This window comes from Emericellopsis cladophorae (genome assembly GCF_022114955.1).
Source record: "Emericellopsis cladophorae strain MUM 19.33 chromosome Unknown NODE_8_length_656085_cov_119_647849, whole genome shotgun sequence".
NCBI classification, from domain to species: Eukaryota; Fungi; Ascomycota; class Sordariomycetes; order Hypocreales; family Bionectriaceae; genus Emericellopsis; species Emericellopsis cladophorae.
This window is the reverse complement of record NW_026250933.1, coordinates 389,493-406,223: the sequence shown is the minus strand read 5'-3', so window position 1 is coordinate 406,223 and position 16,731 is coordinate 389,493. Positions and strand designations below refer to the sequence as shown.

Genomic DNA, 16,731 nt, shown 5'->3' with positions numbered 1-16,731 from the left:
CGGCTTTCGATTGCAGTGGCGGACAGGATTAAATGACGGCAATGATGATTTCGTCGATGAAGCAAGACGGCCGTATTGCCGAGGAACTGACAATACGAGACGCCTGATTGGCCATATGCATTCCGTAAGACGCTCGTGAAGCCGACTCGGCATTCGGAATAGCAGTTTCCCCGAAACGGCACTAACGACGCGTTTCCCTTTCGGGCGCGATTTGGAGATGCGCGCGGTCCAGTCTTGGCATTGAATTTTTGGTAGCTTTGCTCAGGGTCCGTCCGTCTGTCTTGCATGCTTCGCTCGAAGCACATGGTCCGCCCAGAGCAACTTTGATCAAGATGGCGCCCCGAATACCAGCATCAGTGAGAAGCTTCCCTCGCTTCGCGCAACAATGCGCCCTCTGCGCCGGACGCAGTACCACCCTTAATGTCCCGGCGACCCGCCAAATCGCAACATCCTTTCTCGACAAGGTCGCAGCAGGCGAACAGCGATGGGAAGAGAGGGCGCAAAAGATCTCATCCGGCGAGATCGCCCACCCGTGGGATGTCCTGAACGAGAGAGGCTACATCAAAGACGTCGCTGGCAACCCCGACCGAATTAGAGAGATCCTGCGCATCAAGCGAGTAGGAGGCTATGTTGGCGTTGACCCCACCGCCGACTCGATGCACGTCGGACACTTACTCCCCATGATGGCCTTGTTCTGGATGTGGATGCAGGGCTACCCGGCTGTCCTGCTGCTGGGAGGCTCTACCGCGAGGATAGGGGACCCGACCGACCGCATGGACTCGAGAAAGGTGCTCTCCAACGCCGAGATTGGCAAGAACATCACCAAGATTCACTACCAACTGGGTCGGCTGTGGGATAACGTGGTCAAATTGAGGGAGAAGTACGGCTACGAGGACGACTGGGCCGCCAAGAGGGCGCTGTACAACAACAATATGTGGTTGGGCAACTTGACGCTGTACGATTTCAGCAAACGACTGGCGAGGAACATGCGCATGGGCCCTCTCCTCAGCCGCGACACGTGAGTTTAGCCCCTCTGTTTGCCGAAGGGAAGAAAACAGTGAACTGATTAGTGCATAGTGTCAAGCGCAGGTTGAACGAGTCCGAGGAAGGCATGTCTCTCGGCGAATTCATGTACCCTCTTCTCCAGGGGTGGGATTTCTGGCATCTCCACAACAAACAGAATGTGCAATTCCAGATTGGCGGCTCGGACCAGTACGGCAACATCGTCTCAGGTATCGAGGTGCTGAAGACGGTCCGCGAATCCGAGGAGGCACCCCACTTCAAGATGGACAACAGCTGGCAGAATGAGCCGTTTGGTTTCACCGTGCCCCTGCTGACCGACTCCTCGGGGGCCAAGTTCGGCAAGAGCGCTGGCAATGCCGTGTGGCTCGACGAGTTCAAGACGTCGCCCTTTGAGCTGTACGGGTACTTCATGCGCCGGCCCGACGAAGATCTCGAGAAGCTGCTCAAGCTCTTCACCTTCATGCCCCTTAAAAGAATCTCGCAGATCATGGAGGAGCACATGCGGGAGCCCTCAAAGCGCATCGCCAACCATCACCTCGCCTTCGAGGTTCTGTCGCTTGTGTACGGCTCGCAGCGCGCCTTGCAAGAGGCCCAGCAGCATCAGTTCCGCTTCGGCGGTGAGCTGCCCACGATCGACAAGGTCCCGTCCGATGAGAGCGGCATCATCACCTCAAACAACGCCCCTCGCTCCGACATTCAGCTGCCCCAGTCTGTCATGAAGCTGCCGCCGGCCAAGATCCTCCACGCATGCGGCCTGGCCAGCAGCGCCAGCGACGGGCATCGCCTCCTCACCAAGAAGGGAGCCTACGTTGCCGCCCAGCCCGGCCAGCGTCGCGGTCTGGTCCCCGGAAACCTCTCATGGACGCCCATGGAGCTGTGGTATCCCGAAGACAGCCTCAAGTTCCTCATCGACGACAAGCTCCTCATACTCCGCAAGGGCAAGCACAATGTGCGCATCATCGAGCTTGTCCCCGACGAGGAGTGGAAGGCGAGCGGCAAGGTCTACCCCGGCGAGCCCTACACGGGGACACTGCGCCGCGTCGTGAAAAAGCTCAAGGAGGACTACGCAGCCAAGGGCGAGGAAGTGTCCGAGGCGGAGATCCGCAGGATGCTCAAGGAGCTCAAGGACGCGGACGCCCCCACTGTCGCCAACAACCCCAACATTGAGCTGCTCTCCAAGGCCGAGATGCGTCTCAAGAAGACCGAGGAGAAGGTGGAAAAGGCCAAGAGCCGGTCGTCGTGACATGGCGGTTTTTTTGGTTCGCATGTATGATATCCTGGATGTACAATTGGGTGTACACTACTACTGGCCACGCTGTTCTAGTTAGATCTGTACATTATGTATGTGTGGAGGGGATGCGGATCCCTTCATCTATAGAAAAGCGCGAGGTCTCCCTTTGGGACGGGCAGCGTCTTAAGCTTGTTCGTAATCTCCTCGTCCGTCAGGTCCTGCTCGGTGATGATCTGGTCAAAGTGATGACAACCGTCCGTGTACTGCTGTATCGGATCACCACCCTCCACCGGTCGGCTCTGGCCCGTCGCCAGGCCGGCCAGATACTGCTTCGAGACAACGTGCTTGTGCACGCGGTACAGACAGCCCTTGATCAGACCAAACTGCACGAAGCGCCTGACGTCAATGTAGCGGAGCACCTCGAAGCCCGCCTCGTGATGGGCCCACAGCCACTCGAGGACCGTCTTGCCGGGCACGAAGCTCGTCATGAGCCGTATGAGGTGAAAGTTGCTCGGCCGCCGGCCCGCGTGGCTCACGTAGCCCGCGCACTCCTCCACCATGTCGTCGACGTTGCTCACAAAGTCGTGGATCCCTGGTCGGCTCGCGTAGCAGGCGCCAAAGAAGAACATGTCGAGCAGCAGGATGGTGTCGTAGTACAGCAGGTGCCGCAGTGCCGTCTTGGCCAGGTCGAGGGACACGCTCGCCGCGTGGGCGATGCGCCGGACGTCCGAGACGCCGTCAATGTGGGAGATGACCTTTTGCAGCGTGAGGTCCCAGGTCGGGTCCATGATGTCAGAAAACTTGGTCTTGGAGACGGGCACATGCCAGCCTTTGACGACGGGCGGGTTGGGGTGGTGTGGGAAGAGCTTCATGTTGAGGGTATTAGCCTCGTCTTGTCGCGTGTCAGTCACGCCCATGTACTCTCTGGGCAATTGTATGTGGTGTCCTCGAACAAGGAAAACATACCAACGGGAATCATGCATTCGCCATAGTTGTTCAGGTCCTCCTTGACAATCTCCAACAAACCCTCGATCGGCCTGCGGCCATTGGATTCGTCGGCCCGGCCCTCAGTCTGGCTCAGGTACTCGTTCTGCTTCTCCATCTCACTGAACGTCGTCGCCAGCCGTCGCACCACCCGCTCGTAGGGAACCTGATCGACGTCGACATCGAGGATCAGCCCGAAGTTGAAGATGAACTCATTGCGCATGTATTTGGCGTGGGGGATGACGACTGGGTGGCCCAGGATGGCGTACTTGTTGTCGGGCGAGTTGATGGTCAGGTACCGGTTGCAGAACGCCTGTCGCGGTATAATGTACTCGCGCAGAATATCAAAGTCGATCAGGGGTGGGCGAGGCGGCAGGGTAGTGTCGCTGCTGGTGGTGATGCATCCGGGCGGTGATTGTGCGACAATCTGGGGCCCTTCCTGGGGGAAGAAGCGGGCGTAGAAGATGCCTTGAATCATGGTGGCAGCATGCCTAGGCGGCGCGTAGGGGTCAGTGGGGATCCGGGAGGCTCATTGTCAAACAGGCGTTTGGTGAAGAAAGCGACTCGAGGCGTCGTTCTGGGTACGCGCAACTGTCGTGAGCGAGCTCAGGTGAGCGTGGTCGTTTAGTGACTTTGAGTCTTGGTGAGAGCTGATGTCTCGAGACCCACTTTCACGTCAGTGCCATGCCAGTGAGCTCTAGGGTAAGCTTGTTGCCTGCAGGCGAGGCCCAGCAACTTGGAGAATCACATGGACGAACATGGAACTGTAGATGAGCAAGTACCTGAGTAAGATCACTTGTAAGACACGTGTAATTCAACGCTACAGAAGCAGGCATAGAGAGATGCTGCGTCGAGGGAGTGTTTACATTGTTACCCGAAGACAGAACTTTGCGACACTGCATGATAGAATCCGCCAGTCACTGGTGTCCTTGAATGACTGATAATTAAATGGCATTTCAGCTGCGCTGCACTGCGTCATTGGATGTAGGCCTGCCCCACGTTTGTCCTCGGGGTGTGTCGACAGAGAAACAACGACGGGCGAGAACAGTCCAGATTGCCCCCAGCCAAGGCGCAACTGTTGACAACTTTCCTCCCACCTCCATCTTCCAATATTGCTCCATCCTTACTCTTGCGCAAATCACGCAAGACTACCAGAAGATCCGAGCAGAGTGCGAAGTTAGGTAGCTACTGCTCACTACTGACCAAGTCTCACAAGTCACGACTCCCCGCCACCCCTCTCGACTTGTCACATCAACATCAAGAAGCGAACAACAGAATGGCCGACAACACAGAGGCGAGCAGCGATGCTCAGGTCACTTTCAAGGTCAAGACGTCGGGCGATCACACCCACACAATCACCATGGCCGAGAGCGCCACCGTGCTGGACCTCAAGAACAAGCTTGCGACCGAAGCCTACGAGAACATTGCTGTCGAGCGTCAGCGCCTCATCTACTCGGGACGCGTGCTCAAGAACGACGACACACTAGGCTCGTACAAGATCAAGCCCAACAACACAATCCACATGGTCAAGAGCGCGGCCAGCAACCCCACGCCTCAGCCTGCGAACGCCGCGAGCTCGACCCCCACCTCGACAGGCGTTCCAACCAACATGGCGGCGGGGACCGCCAACAACCCCCTCGCCAACCTCACCGGTGCGCGGTATGCTGGCCATGGTATCAATATGCCTGGAATGGACATGTTTGGCCCTGACGGCGGGGTACGTAACTACTCCCTTCTTCCAGACGCGCGGCGGATCTCAGTATGTGACAGCGGCTGACGGTTCCTACAGATGAGCGGCCCCATGATGGACGAGGACAGCATGTCGCGCATGATGGAGAACCCAAACGTCCAGCAGCAGATGAACGAGGCTCTCAACAACCCCGACTTCATCAACATGATGATCGAGTCCAACCCCATGCTGCGCAACGTGCCCAACGCGCGCGAGATCCTGCAGTCGCCGTTCATGCGACAGATGATGACGAACCCTGAGATGATGCGGTCGGCGATGCGGATGCAGCGAAACATGCAGCCGGGGGGCAACCCAGCCTTCCCCGCGCCCGGTGCGACGGACACAACTCCCTCCGGGTCGGCAGCGACAGATGGTGGTAACAATGCGAACGCACAGGGCGGCCAAGGCCAACCGCCGAATCCATTTGGCGGCCCGTCGTTGGCCGACATGATGATGGGCGGACAGGGCGGTGCTGGGCAAGGTGGCCAGGGCATGGACGCGCTCTTCAACATGATGCGCGCTGGGCAGGGTGCCACCGCGACTGGGCAGGCCCCGAACCAGGGCGCCGGCGCGACACCAGAAGGGACGACGGGTCAAAGCCAAGGACAAGGACAGGAGGGCGCTCAGCAGAATCCTTTTGCGGGTAACCCATTTGCTGCGCTCCTAGGAGGCGCCGCCGCCGCCGGCAACCCTGGTACCGGTGCTGGTGGCTTTGGCGGACTGCCCCCTCCCAACCCCGAAATGATGCAGCACATGTTGCAGATGCTCGGCGGTGGCGGCGGCGGCGCTGGGGCCGCCCCAGCACCGGCCGACAACCGGCCTCCCGAGGAGCGTTACGCCGACCAGCTCCGTCAGCTAAACGACATGGGCTTCTTCGACTTTGATCGCAACGTGGCTGCGTTGCGCCGCAGCGGAGGCAGCGTACAGGGTGCCATAGAGTATCTCTTGACAGCGACAGACTGAAGCGGAGGAGATGGAAATGATGCGTGTCTTGTTTTATTTCTTTTTCCTCCTTCTCAGAGCGCGGGCTACGATCATCGGAAGCATGGCAGGGGAAGGATTGGACCCAACATGAAGATACGGGTGAAAGACGACATAGCCATTGGTCACTAGTGCAATACAGTGCTACATACTTGTGCCCACGAGCCACACTCACAACTTGCTGCCACCGTCTTGCGGCACCTTGACGACGACCTTGCCCCAGGTGCCTCTGCTGCCGAGGGCCACGAGGGCGTCCTTGACACGATCGAGCCCGACAAACTCCTCGTCCGAGTACTCGGTCCCCTTGAGCTTGCCCTCCTTGACGAGCTCCATGATGCCCTTCCACACCGTCACCTGCGTCTGGGGCTCGAACTTGGCGTACGCGCCCCAGTGGATGCCCACGAGGCTAATGTTCTTGAGCAGGAACTTGTTGGTGGGCACCTTTTCAATGGTGCCCGCCGCGAAACCGACGACGAGGATGCGGCCGTTCCAGGCGGTGCACTTTGTGGACTGGTCGACCAGACCGACGGGGTCGTACACAATGTCCACGCCGGCAGACTTTGGGGTCAGGGCCTTGACCTTGGCCGGCCACGAGGGGTCGTTGTAGGAGATGATGTGGTCTGCGCCAAAGCGCTTGGCAATGGCGAGCTTGTGGTCTGTGGACGCGGTGGCAATGACTGTTGCGCCAAATGCCTTTGCGACTGTTTTTTTTTTTTTTGTGGTCAGCTTCCCATGGCCAGCAGGACGGGGAGGGAGGGAGGGAGGAAGGCGGGAGGGAGGCTTACTCTGGACGGCTGCTAGGCCGACACCGCCAGCGGCGGCATGGACAAGGACCACGTCACCCTTCTTGATGCCGGCCCTCACGACGAGGGCGCCGTAGCTCGTAGGCGCCGTGACAAAGAGGCCGGCCGCCTCCTGGAAAGACCAGCCCTCGGGCACGGGGAGGAGCGACGTCTCGGCGACGGTGAGCTTGGTGGCAAAGGCGCCCTGCCCGGCGCCAAAGACACGCGCGCCGACGGGGAAGCGAGGGTTCTTTGCGCCGGGGGGCGTGGCGAGGACGACGCCGGCGAACTCGGCGCCTGCGACCCAGGGGAAGGCTTGTTGGTGTCTCGTCAGCACAGGCTCCATTTGTCTTGCGGTTCCTTGTTCCTTGGTGGTTGGTGGTACTTACGAGGCTGGTGCTGGTATTTGCCCTGGACTTGTAGGATGTCAAAGAAGTTTGTGGCGGCGGCGTGGACCTGGACGAGGTACTCGTTGCCCTTTGGTTGAGGGTCTGGGAGGTCTGTCACGGTGAGCTCCTTGGGGCTCTGGTGTTGTCGTCAGCAGCAGGCTTCGGTTTGGGGTAGTTGGGGACGTACCTTGACGTATTCCTTGACCTGGATGCCGCGCATTGTGACGGTTTGAACGAGAAGCTTGAGGGAGGTGGGAAACAAGATCCAACAAACGATGGATTGAAAGAATAAGAATGAAATGAAATGATGATGAGTAAAGCAGACGCTGAAGCTGGAGCTGCTCGAGTTGACTGACGACGTTGGACTTTTGGTCTCCACAATGCGGGCGGGCGTGGGGGGAGGAAGGAGCGATTCGAACGTGCCTGCCGAGGCACAGTGGGAGTCTGGGGTAACGATGATGGCCGAGGCCGCGGCCAGCCTGCCAGTGTCCTTGGCGGATGAACAAGACGTTGATTACTAACCCTGTAGTAGACAACACTGTGGCAAAGGCTTTTAGCAGGGTTGCCGACGAATGAGAGTATATAAGTTTGATAGAATGCACTCGCTCACGCTGACTCCTTGTAGCTACCAACTTACCGTCTGTATTCTGCCTACCCTGCAAAGCCGTCGCGCATCCGACTTGAGTTTGTCAGTTGATGGCGCATTCATAGAAAGTATTGGGCTTGGCTACACCCACTGCATCGCTGCTGCTCCCGACGATCCACCCTTATTATAATCAACGACATGCTGTTATTGTAGGTAGCCGCTTGGTCGCGCGTGGTTCGTTTTTTTTTTTCACACCAACAACGCAGACACAAGTCCACATTTGTGTCCGAATGAGTTTGGTGGGACCTATTTCAAGCATCAACCAGCCTTGCCCTGTAATTACACCTGCATTTCGGTCTTTTCAAACCTCTCCATAGGCTTGAAATTGAGGCTCAATCTAAGCTCGTGAGTCAGATCGGAAGACCCTTGAATGGTTGATTGACTTTGGGTTAGCGATGATTATTAATATGCTCCGCCTGTGGGCAATCTCTCTCGGTACTCTGTATGTACAGTACTGATTGCCAATCCATCGGTGTTCGGCATTCCGCGTAAAGGCGAGGCGAGCGCTCAGACCACTAAACCCCGTCTCACTCGGGCGCGGCCATCAGTTACACTACGTATCGCCATGTCCATGATGACTCGAATAAATGCACATACCAACGGTGCTGACCTCAATTCGTCCGTGTCCGAGACAGGAGGGGGCCCGGCCAACAGGGCTGTATAGCACGGATCTCGCTTTCGGCCTTTGTGTTCTTGTCCGACCGCGCGCGTCGCTCTTTGCGAGAGGGAGTATGCATTATGCAACCCGTTTGACGCGCTGTCGCTGTCGGCCCATGCCCGATGACTATTTGTAATAGGGGCTGTCCCGTGTTGCAAGTTAGGCATATTAAAGATTCGTGATCTGCATACGGAACGAGAGACATCTATACCCACCACCATCATCATCAACACTCAATACCTTTCCGGCTGGCAGCAATAAGGAAATCTCTCCAAGTTCGCGACAGCAAGCCCATGTCCATGCTTCAGAGTGACCGGACGCTCAGACGCACCAATCCATCCGCCTACCCTTGGCCCGTCTTTCACCCTCACTATGTCAACAACGAGCAGTCTCGAATCATGGAAGGGCAATCGCAAAAAGACCCTTCTGCCTCTCGCAGCCGCTGGTCTCGCCCTGCTCCTCTGCTTTCTCGGCAACATGTCTCTCCTCTTCGGCGCCGGCTTTGAGCAGCGCTATCGCACCCACGCGCTCAACGTACTCGTCGTCGACTTTGACCAGGACGGCTCCGTCACGCAGGCCCTCTCGTCCGCCTACGAATCCATCAAGGGCAACACGTTTCCCACCCTGAAGTTCCAGGACCCCTCGTCGCAGTACGCTCAACCCGAGGACGTACAAGATGCCGTGTGCAAGGACGGCTACTGGGCAGCCATGTACGTCCACCCGGGCGCCTCCTCCCGCCTCACCGACGCTGTGGCCGGCGGACCTTCTTCTTCCTCCTCTACGCAGTACAACCCCGACGACACAATCTCCTACATCTACAATGCGGCACGCTACGCCAACGTGGCCGACGGCGTCATCCGCTCCAACCTCGAGGCCCTCATCGCCGCCTCCAGGGGCACGTGGTACCAAACCGACGCCGGCCAGTCCGCCCTCTCCCAGCTCAACGCCTCAGACCCGGCCGCCGTCCAGGCCTTCCTCGACCCCATCCAGCCCAGCCCCTTCATCATCGCGCCCACGGCGCAGGGTGCGCGGGCGTACTATAACACCCTCAATGTCGTCTTCCCCATCCTGCTCGCCTTCTTCTTCCTCCTCGCCGTCAACGGCGTCATGGGCAGCGCCGGGATCTTCGCCCGCCTCCCGTGGCGCGACGTCTGGTTCATGCGCTTCGTCGCCGCCAAGGTCTACACGTGCCTCGCCGCCCTCGTCATCGCCGGCTACATCTGGGCCTTTCGCGAGGATTGGGCGGTCCCGGCCTCCGGCTTCCCCAAGACGTGGATGATCATCTGGTTCCAGATGGTCATCAACTGGCAGGTCTTTGATTCCCTCATCGGCTCCTTTCTGCCCCTCCCGGCCGCCCCGTTCTTCATGCTGACATGGGTCCTGGCCAACGTCGCCAGCACGGCGAATCCCCTGCTCCTGGCACCGGGCTTCTACAGGGCCGGGTATGCCATGCCCGGGTACAACATCTACTCCCTCGAGGTGCGGGCCTGGACGGGCTGCACGCGTACACTGCACATCAACCTGCCCGTGCTGTTTGCATGGTGGCTGCTGGGGCTGCTGGGCACTGCCGTGTCCGCGCGCAAGCAGTGCTCAGATGCGCGGAGAGCGGTGGAGCAGGTTTCAGACAGCAGTATGCTACAGGAGGAGAAGAGGTCCGGTGAAGCTTAGGGTACAAGGGCTTTTAGACGAGTTCAGTATAGACGACCATTAGAAAATATGCACTGATTTAGCCACGAGCAGAGAGCATTTTGACAGGCTCCTCCACAAGAGGACGAGACAGAGGTAACAGCAAAAGTGTATCTTCATCAATCATCAGACTCTACATAGGTCGGTCTCATAGCCAAAAAGTGTATCCAATACATAGTACATTCCATCTCCGAAGCCTCTAGACCTTCTGGTCCACATGGTCAGAGAGACCAGTCTCGTGGATCGTGCTGTGGCCCTTCTTCTCCATGTCGTGCTCGTTCTCGGAGAGAGACTCAAAGACGTGCGTCTTCCACTGGCGGACTGGCACGTGCTCCGTGAAGAAGCGGGAGATCTCGGTGGACGAGCGTCCGGCGGTCTCGCCGACGCAGAACCAGGTGTACACAAGGGTCAGGGCCGTGGTGCCCGCGTACACAAAGCCAATCATGGGGCCGAGGCCGCCGTCGTAGTACATGTACGGCGCGGTGAAGGAGATGGCCCAGGTGACAAAGTAGAAGACGACGATGGAGGCGGACATGATCTTGTTCTGGTTCGTGCCGACCGACATCTCACGGGCAATAGTGTAGGCCAGGGGACCGATACCAAAGTTGTAGCCTGGACGGACCATGTTAGTCTGATTCTTGGAGAGGATGGGGGTGTTGGAGGGTACGAACCGATGATGACAAAGTAGGAGAAGATGACAATGACGTATTGCGCGGCCGTCGAAGGGTTCGCTCCCTGGGTACCGATACCGCCAATGACGATGAAAGCAACCAGCATCATGCTGTTGGTGATGAACAGGTTCATGCGACGGGGCACCTTGTTGCCGGTGACGACGGAGGCACCGACGGCGAAAATTTGCAGGATGTTGGTGATGAGCTGGATGAGGAACGGGTCCTCGATGCCAATGGCCTGGGCAAAGACGACGCCGTAGACGTAGAAGAAGAGGATGCCGCAGACCTGCGAGCTGGTCATGGCGCCGCAGGCGTAGAAGAGCTTGCGGCGCTCAATGGGGTCGGTCAGGAGAGCCTTCCACGAGGACTCCTCGGCGTGCTGCTCCTCAATCCTCTTGGTCTCCTGGAAGACGTGCAGGTCCTCGGCCGGGTCGTAGTTGGTCTGGTCCTGGTGGATGCGGCGCAGGGAATTTTCGGCGTCGGCGGTGCGGTTCTTGAGCACGTACCACATGGGGCTCTCGGGGATGAACGGCAGACCGAGGAACATGATCAGGGGCAGGACGATCAGGCCGCCCATGGGGATCTTGTAGGAGAGGGAGTTGTTGATGTTCTCGGTGCCCTGGGTGATGGCAGAGGCGATGAGCTGAGCGACGGATTGCAGAACTGCGCATTGTCAGTACGGTGTTCGTCCCGTTAATTAGGGAGGCACGAGAGGCCTGGGCATTTGAAACTCACATTGGAACGACATCAGGGCTGGTCCACGGATGGCCACGGGCGCCACCTCTCCAACATACAGCAGGGTCGTGACTGTGAACTGGCCGACACCGAGACCCATGACCACGCGGCCGACGACGATGACAGACTCGTGGTTGGTGTCAGCGACCTGCGCAATGCCGCCGAGCATGATGCAGATGGAAGCGATCCAAAAGACCATCTTGCGGCCCCAGCGGTCGTTGATGGGCGATGCCAGCAGAGCACCAAACAGGTCACCGATGTAGATGGAGGACGCGGTCAGCGACTGGAAGGAGGACGGGAGCGCCTTGTTGCCGTCGGCATCGAGGTGAGTCCCGTAGTCGTTCTTGAATTCCTGCATGGCCAGGACGCCATTGTAGTACGTGTTGTCGTAGCCGTAGCAGAGGGCACCCATGGAGGAGACGAGGCAGTAGAAGAGAGCCCACTTGTGAGACCGCCAGTCAAACTTCAACGAGTTGAAGAGAGCCATGGTGAGAAGGTTGGTTGTGGTTTGCTGTTGCTTGCTGCCGTTGCGTGGGATATGTCAAGAGCAAGAGCGGACTGTGGGCGACTTGCTGGGGAAGGCCTGGAGTAGCTTCTGGAGAATTTGAGGAGAAAGTCTGGGGGCTCGAATATATATACGATTCATCATTCCATCAGGACAACCCCATTGTTCATCGTCAACACGATGATACGATCATGAGTCGGTCGCATGGCATGGAGGAGCCAATCTCGCGACTTAGACAAAGTCTCGAAACGGCAGTGACCGATGGGACGCGGGCGGATACTGCCCCAAGCGGTAAATCGCGCTCCTGGATGTCGTCGAAGCCGGGATGGCCGGCCCACCAGCGTCCGTGTTCTTGGCCTATGAAGACGGCCAAGTGGACCATGGAAGTCTGGTGCCGGTGAGACTCTCGGTCGCGCCCGCATTGCTCTTCTCCAAAGAGGAGCCCCTAGTCGAAGCCATTGGCTGCAGCAGGTTTCTTCGCCCGGCAGCTCCAGTCATCGCCCCCATTCAATCCTCTTCCCCCCAAGAGAAGGTTGTTCGAGAAGCCCTGGAGAGAAGCCATGGGGACCCCGTGGGTCGGAACTTCCATCATAGGGCGCCCAGCGAGTCAAAAAACGGAAAACGACGCAAGTAACAAACAAACGACACTCACCCCGGGACTCCACTCGGCACCACCTCCACCACCTGACCTACAATGGCACGGACTGCCCCGGTGGATTTGAATTTCCATCTTCTCTGTCTGTCGAGGTAGACGCCAAAGTCACGGCCAACCCGGTGGACATTGATGTCAGCTGCTCGTCACAGCGCAGACGCTGCAGAGGACAGACCCTAGTGTCATGGCCGTCGAGTCAAAGACGCTTGGCGGCTGACTTGGCTCGTCGCAAACCCATCAACTCGATAATGCTGTCATGTGTGTTGACCTGCCGCGAGCCGCAACTTTTCTTAGCGGGTGTGTGTGTGGGTTTCCCCCTCATTCATCAGTGGACTGTTGGTATCCGTTTTTACAGTATGTTCCACCCCAGCTCATGTTGTACGTTTTCGGATCACGAGAGCCACGACTCGGGCAGTCGAGTCTTCCCCAGCTTCCAACATCGGTCTCCGTATTATCTGGGCTTGCGCAGCGTCGTCACGTGGCAGCCCCGGAAACTCAGTTGCGATTCCTAAGCACCAAGCGTTTTGCCAGGCCGTCCGAGGTAGCCATTGGTCCCTCACGGTCTCGCGATCATGTTCAAGTTCGTGGCGGACAACGTCGGAGGCGTGGGGACGAAACGTAAACAGAGTCCCCGGTCGTGCGACTCCTGCAAGCGCCGTCATGTGAGTATGGATTGCCCGTAGAATGAGTGCTAGGCGGCTTCCGACCCCATCGTATGGAGCGTACCCGAATAACACCTCGCTAGAAACGCTGCCCTCACACCAGAGACCCCAGGAATTCAAGCCCGCTGGCCCCATCGCCAGATTCGCCCCGAAGCACACCGCGACAAAACTCGACCGATGCATCGAGCTGGGCCCAGTTCCAGGGAGCTGCGGATGCCCAAGGTGCGAGGCATCAGGCGGACACGCAGTCGCACGTGCAAAGACATGCGCCGCAACCAAAGTCAACCTCAGAGCCAAGGGGAGGTTCGGAAGAGGCGCATATGCGCTTCGTTGCCGATTTGAGCCCGGAATCAGCCTTCATCATCAATGGTCAGCGCGGCGCGGGAACTTCCAGCATATCCACGCATGGTGTAGGTCTGTGGCTAGGGCAGGAACACAGCCAGTCATCCCAGGAGGCCACGCCTCGCGGGGAGACAGAGAATGAAGCCGTCCATGTGACGCCGCAGGTACTGGATGGTCACGCTGGCCAGCCCATGCTGTTGTCGGCTCTCCGCCCAGCGTTGCGGCGTGAGTGCATAGCGACGTTGCCTCCCGAATACGAGCTTGGGTTGCTTTTCGACCTGTTCTACGCAAAGATCGATCCCATCTTCCCGATCCTCAGAGACGAGCCCTGGGAGAAACATGGCACCATGGAGACAGTAGCCCTGAAGCAGTGTATCTGTCTGGTGGCATCCTTGGATCCCGCTATGCGATCGCACCTTCGGCTCCCTCACACACAAGGCACCCTGTCGCAAATCGACTTTCGGGCGCGCATCGCCGCCGCAGTCAAGCAATCCCTGGATCTGGGCTTCGTCGTCGACGAGGTGGTGTTGCTGCAAGTCTGTGCCTTGATGTCCATGTATGTCGAAAACGAAGGCTTCGGTGAGCTATCGGCGTACTACTGCGCCCAAGCAGTTCTCCACGAGCAGACGCTCGGCTTTCATGTCGGATGGCCGGATGGAAAGGCCGGTTTGGAGCGGTCCCGTCGCATCTTCTGGTGCGTCTACATCTTGGACCGAATTAACGCGGCCACCAATGGTCGCCCGACCCTCATCCACAGGCGCGACATGGACAGAAAGGTGACCAACTCGGTCGACGATCAACCGCCACCGTTCAAGCTCCTCATACGCATCGCGCAGTTCCTAGACTACACCATATCACTCTACCGCCCCCATGTGACGGCGCAGGCTCATGCAGAGAACGCGGACAAAACATTTGAGGACCTCGTCGAGGAGACTGGCTCGCAGAACCTGGGCAACGGCATGCTGGCCTCCCTCGAGCTCTTTTACCTGTCCGTGGTCGTCCTACGAGGAAGGTCAGCCGGGCAACGGCCTAGCTCGGAGCTTCAGTGGTACTGCGCTGCCCGGATCGTAGTCGTCGCGTCGGGCGAATTCAAGCCATCCCTTGTCTTCTGGCCCACACTGCCGTTTGCAGTCACCGTGGCCGCCTCGGTCGCATACAGGAGCCTGCGCAACAGCCCGATGCCCTACAACCGGCGACGCGCCTACATGCTCTTCCACGACAGCTGTGAAGTGCTGGACGAACTCAGCAAAGCGTTCCTCTCGGCGCGGGCCATGGCGCGCCTGGCCATGGACACCATGCAGGAAGTCGAGCGAGTCGCGACAGAACGCACGAGGAGAGAGAGCATCCGATCCCTGCACGACAGCGGACCTTCGACGACGGAGGTTGCCCTTGTCGATCGCGGTGGTGCTCAGGACGTACGAGACGTCGACCAACAAGCGCAGTCACTGCGGGCCCAAGCTGCTGCCGGCTTGTCACAGCAGTTGGAGGCTAGGCCTGGCAGCCCGAACATGGATCAGCAACTGGCCCACACTTGCGGCCAATTTGACCCCAATTTTTTCAACGATTTCGACGGCGAGGCTGGCGTCTTTGGAAACTTCGACCCCAGCTTCGATCTCGGGAGGATCGACGCCATCTTCTCGGCCAACCTCGACCTGGGCTGGTCGTACTTTGGAGAGGGCTGGCAGACGTCAGGCCAGTTCAACTGAAATTGAGTTTCGAAACTCAGTCGTGGGGACCTGTCACTGGTGTCGTCAAGTACCGCGAATCCTCGTGTGGAGATGTGCGGAGAAGGGGGTGCTCGGGGTGCCCGCAATCGCGCCCCTAGTGGTTCATGCAGTCGGGGAGTGCAGTTTTGGGACAAGCCCTCCGCCCTCCATCTTCGAGATGTGGGCGACGTTATCTCGCACAATTCTTCGTCGAGATAGAAGTCAGTTTTCGGGTCTGTGTTCGGCGGCTGCATGTGGCTGCTGGTTTGCGGGCGCTCGCTTCAAATATGGGCAGGGAGAGAGAGAGACGGGGGGAATAATCTGCCTGGGGCCAGCAGCGCCGATGATGGGATCACGTGAGGTGGACGAGCAACCCCACTTTCAAGTTCACTGCACGGGCAGACGCGAGACCGGCTTGTTGGCCTTGGCCTTGGCACACAGTTGGAGAAACGCGCCTGACCAGCATCACCGTGACCCCAACACGCTGTGATGAATCAATCACCGTCTTCACATCCTTCACCCTAGGCAAATTCGTCCGTGCCCTCGTGGAGATGGGACCAAGCTGGCGTGCCTGTGGATACACAAACTCAAGTCGGGCCTCGTTCATGTTTACCGTTGCGAGAACGACCTCAGGCCAACGACGATATGTACAGATTCGTCCCTGATCATGTGGGTGGGCTTGGTTCGAAACGCAAGAACTTGGCCAAATCTTGCGACAGTTGCAGAAAGCGACATGTGGGTCAAACTATGCCTCGATAACTTTGAGTAATGGATGCTGACTCTTACAGAGACGGTGCTCACATGTTTCCTCAACCTCTATCCCGTATAGCGGCGGCGAGCAGCCAGAATCAACTTCGGCGCCGACCTATGGCCAAGAGGTTGAACCTATGGGAACACTGGCCAAGGACAATCAGAAGGACTTTTCCAATCAGGGAACTGGTTTGCACACACGGGTCTCGCCGACGTCGGCTGATCGTGGCGTCGCATCGAACAATGCGTACATACGTTTCGTGGGAGACTTGAGTCCAGAAGCCTCCTTCTTGTCAACTAGACGGCGCGAAGGAGCGGATGTCCCCAGCGGGACCTCCCGTCATGCCGAAGTCGGCGTATGGCTGGGACAAGAGCCACAGGCCGCAAGTACTGATAACCACGGGAGCAACAACAAAGGCCACAGCTCTGGGCTGACGGCACTCCAAACCATCACTCCGCAGCTTCGAGCCGAGTGCCTATCTCTCATACCATCACCTAGTGACATCAACGCACTAAAAAGCATATACTATGCTAAAGTCGACCCTATCTACCCTGTCCTTCATGAGGAGGCACTCGATGCGCAACCGCCGCACGAGAAA

At 58.3% G+C, this 16,731-nt stretch overlaps 7 protein-coding genes across 7 annotated transcripts; 4 read left to right on the top strand and 3 right to left on the bottom strand.

Moving 5' to 3' along the window:
- Positions 1–332: 332 nt before the first annotated feature.
- J7T54_004389 (Tyrosine--tRNA ligase-like protein) lies at positions 333–2,266 on the top strand (the record flags this gene model as incomplete). The annotated part of the gene is made up of 2 exons (XM_051504302.1): positions 333–1,018; positions 1,078–2,266. The coding sequence occupies 2 exons, from the start codon at positions 333–335 to the stop codon at positions 2,264–2,266; spliced, it is 1,875 nt and encodes a 624-aa protein (XP_051364218.1).
- Positions 2,267–2,391: 125 nt separating this feature from the next.
- Positions 2,392–3,716, bottom strand: J7T54_004388 (Nitrogen permease regulator-like protein; the record flags this gene model as incomplete). Its single annotated transcript, XM_051504301.1, has 2 exons — positions 2,392–3,146; positions 3,221–3,716. The coding sequence occupies 2 exons, from the start codon at positions 3,714–3,716 to the stop codon at positions 2,392–2,394; spliced, it is 1,251 nt and encodes a 416-aa protein (XP_051364217.1).
- A 798-nt stretch (positions 3,717–4,514) lies between these two features.
- On the top strand, positions 4,515–5,930 carry J7T54_004387 (uncharacterized protein; the record flags this gene model as incomplete). The annotated part of the gene is made up of 2 exons (XM_051504300.1): positions 4,515–4,955; positions 5,028–5,930. 2 exons carry the CDS (start codon positions 4,515–4,517, stop codon positions 5,928–5,930), a joined length of 1,344 nt encoding a protein of 447 aa, XP_051364216.1.
- Positions 5,931–6,119: 189 nt separating this feature from the next.
- On the bottom strand, positions 6,120–7,339 carry J7T54_004386 (Quinone oxidoreductase-like protein-like protein; the record flags this gene model as incomplete). The annotated part of the gene is made up of 4 exons (XM_051504299.1): positions 6,120–6,649; positions 6,734–7,045; positions 7,120–7,255; positions 7,307–7,339. The coding sequence occupies 4 exons, from the start codon at positions 7,337–7,339 to the stop codon at positions 6,120–6,122; spliced, it is 1,011 nt and encodes a 336-aa protein (XP_051364215.1).
- Positions 7,340–8,795: 1,456 nt separating this feature from the next.
- On the top strand, positions 8,796–10,091 carry J7T54_004385 (uncharacterized protein; the record flags this gene model as incomplete). The annotated part of the gene is made up of 1 exon (XM_051504298.1): positions 8,796–10,091. One exon carries the CDS (start codon positions 8,796–8,798, stop codon positions 10,089–10,091), a length of 1,296 nt encoding a protein of 431 aa, XP_051364214.1.
- Positions 10,092–10,308: 217 nt separating this feature from the next.
- Positions 10,309–12,002, bottom strand: J7T54_004384 (uncharacterized protein; the record flags this gene model as incomplete). Its single annotated transcript, XM_051504296.1, has 3 exons — positions 10,309–10,721; positions 10,781–11,443; positions 11,516–12,002. 3 exons carry the CDS (start codon positions 12,000–12,002, stop codon positions 10,309–10,311), a joined length of 1,563 nt encoding a protein of 520 aa, XP_051364213.1.
- A 1,242-nt stretch (positions 12,003–13,244) lies between these two features.
- On the top strand, positions 13,245–15,382 carry J7T54_004383 (uncharacterized protein; the record flags this gene model as incomplete). Its single annotated transcript, XM_051504295.1, has 2 exons — positions 13,245–13,334; positions 13,418–15,382. 2 exons carry the CDS (start codon positions 13,245–13,247, stop codon positions 15,380–15,382), a joined length of 2,055 nt encoding a protein of 684 aa, XP_051364212.1.
- Positions 15,383–16,731: the final 1,349 nt, after the last annotated feature.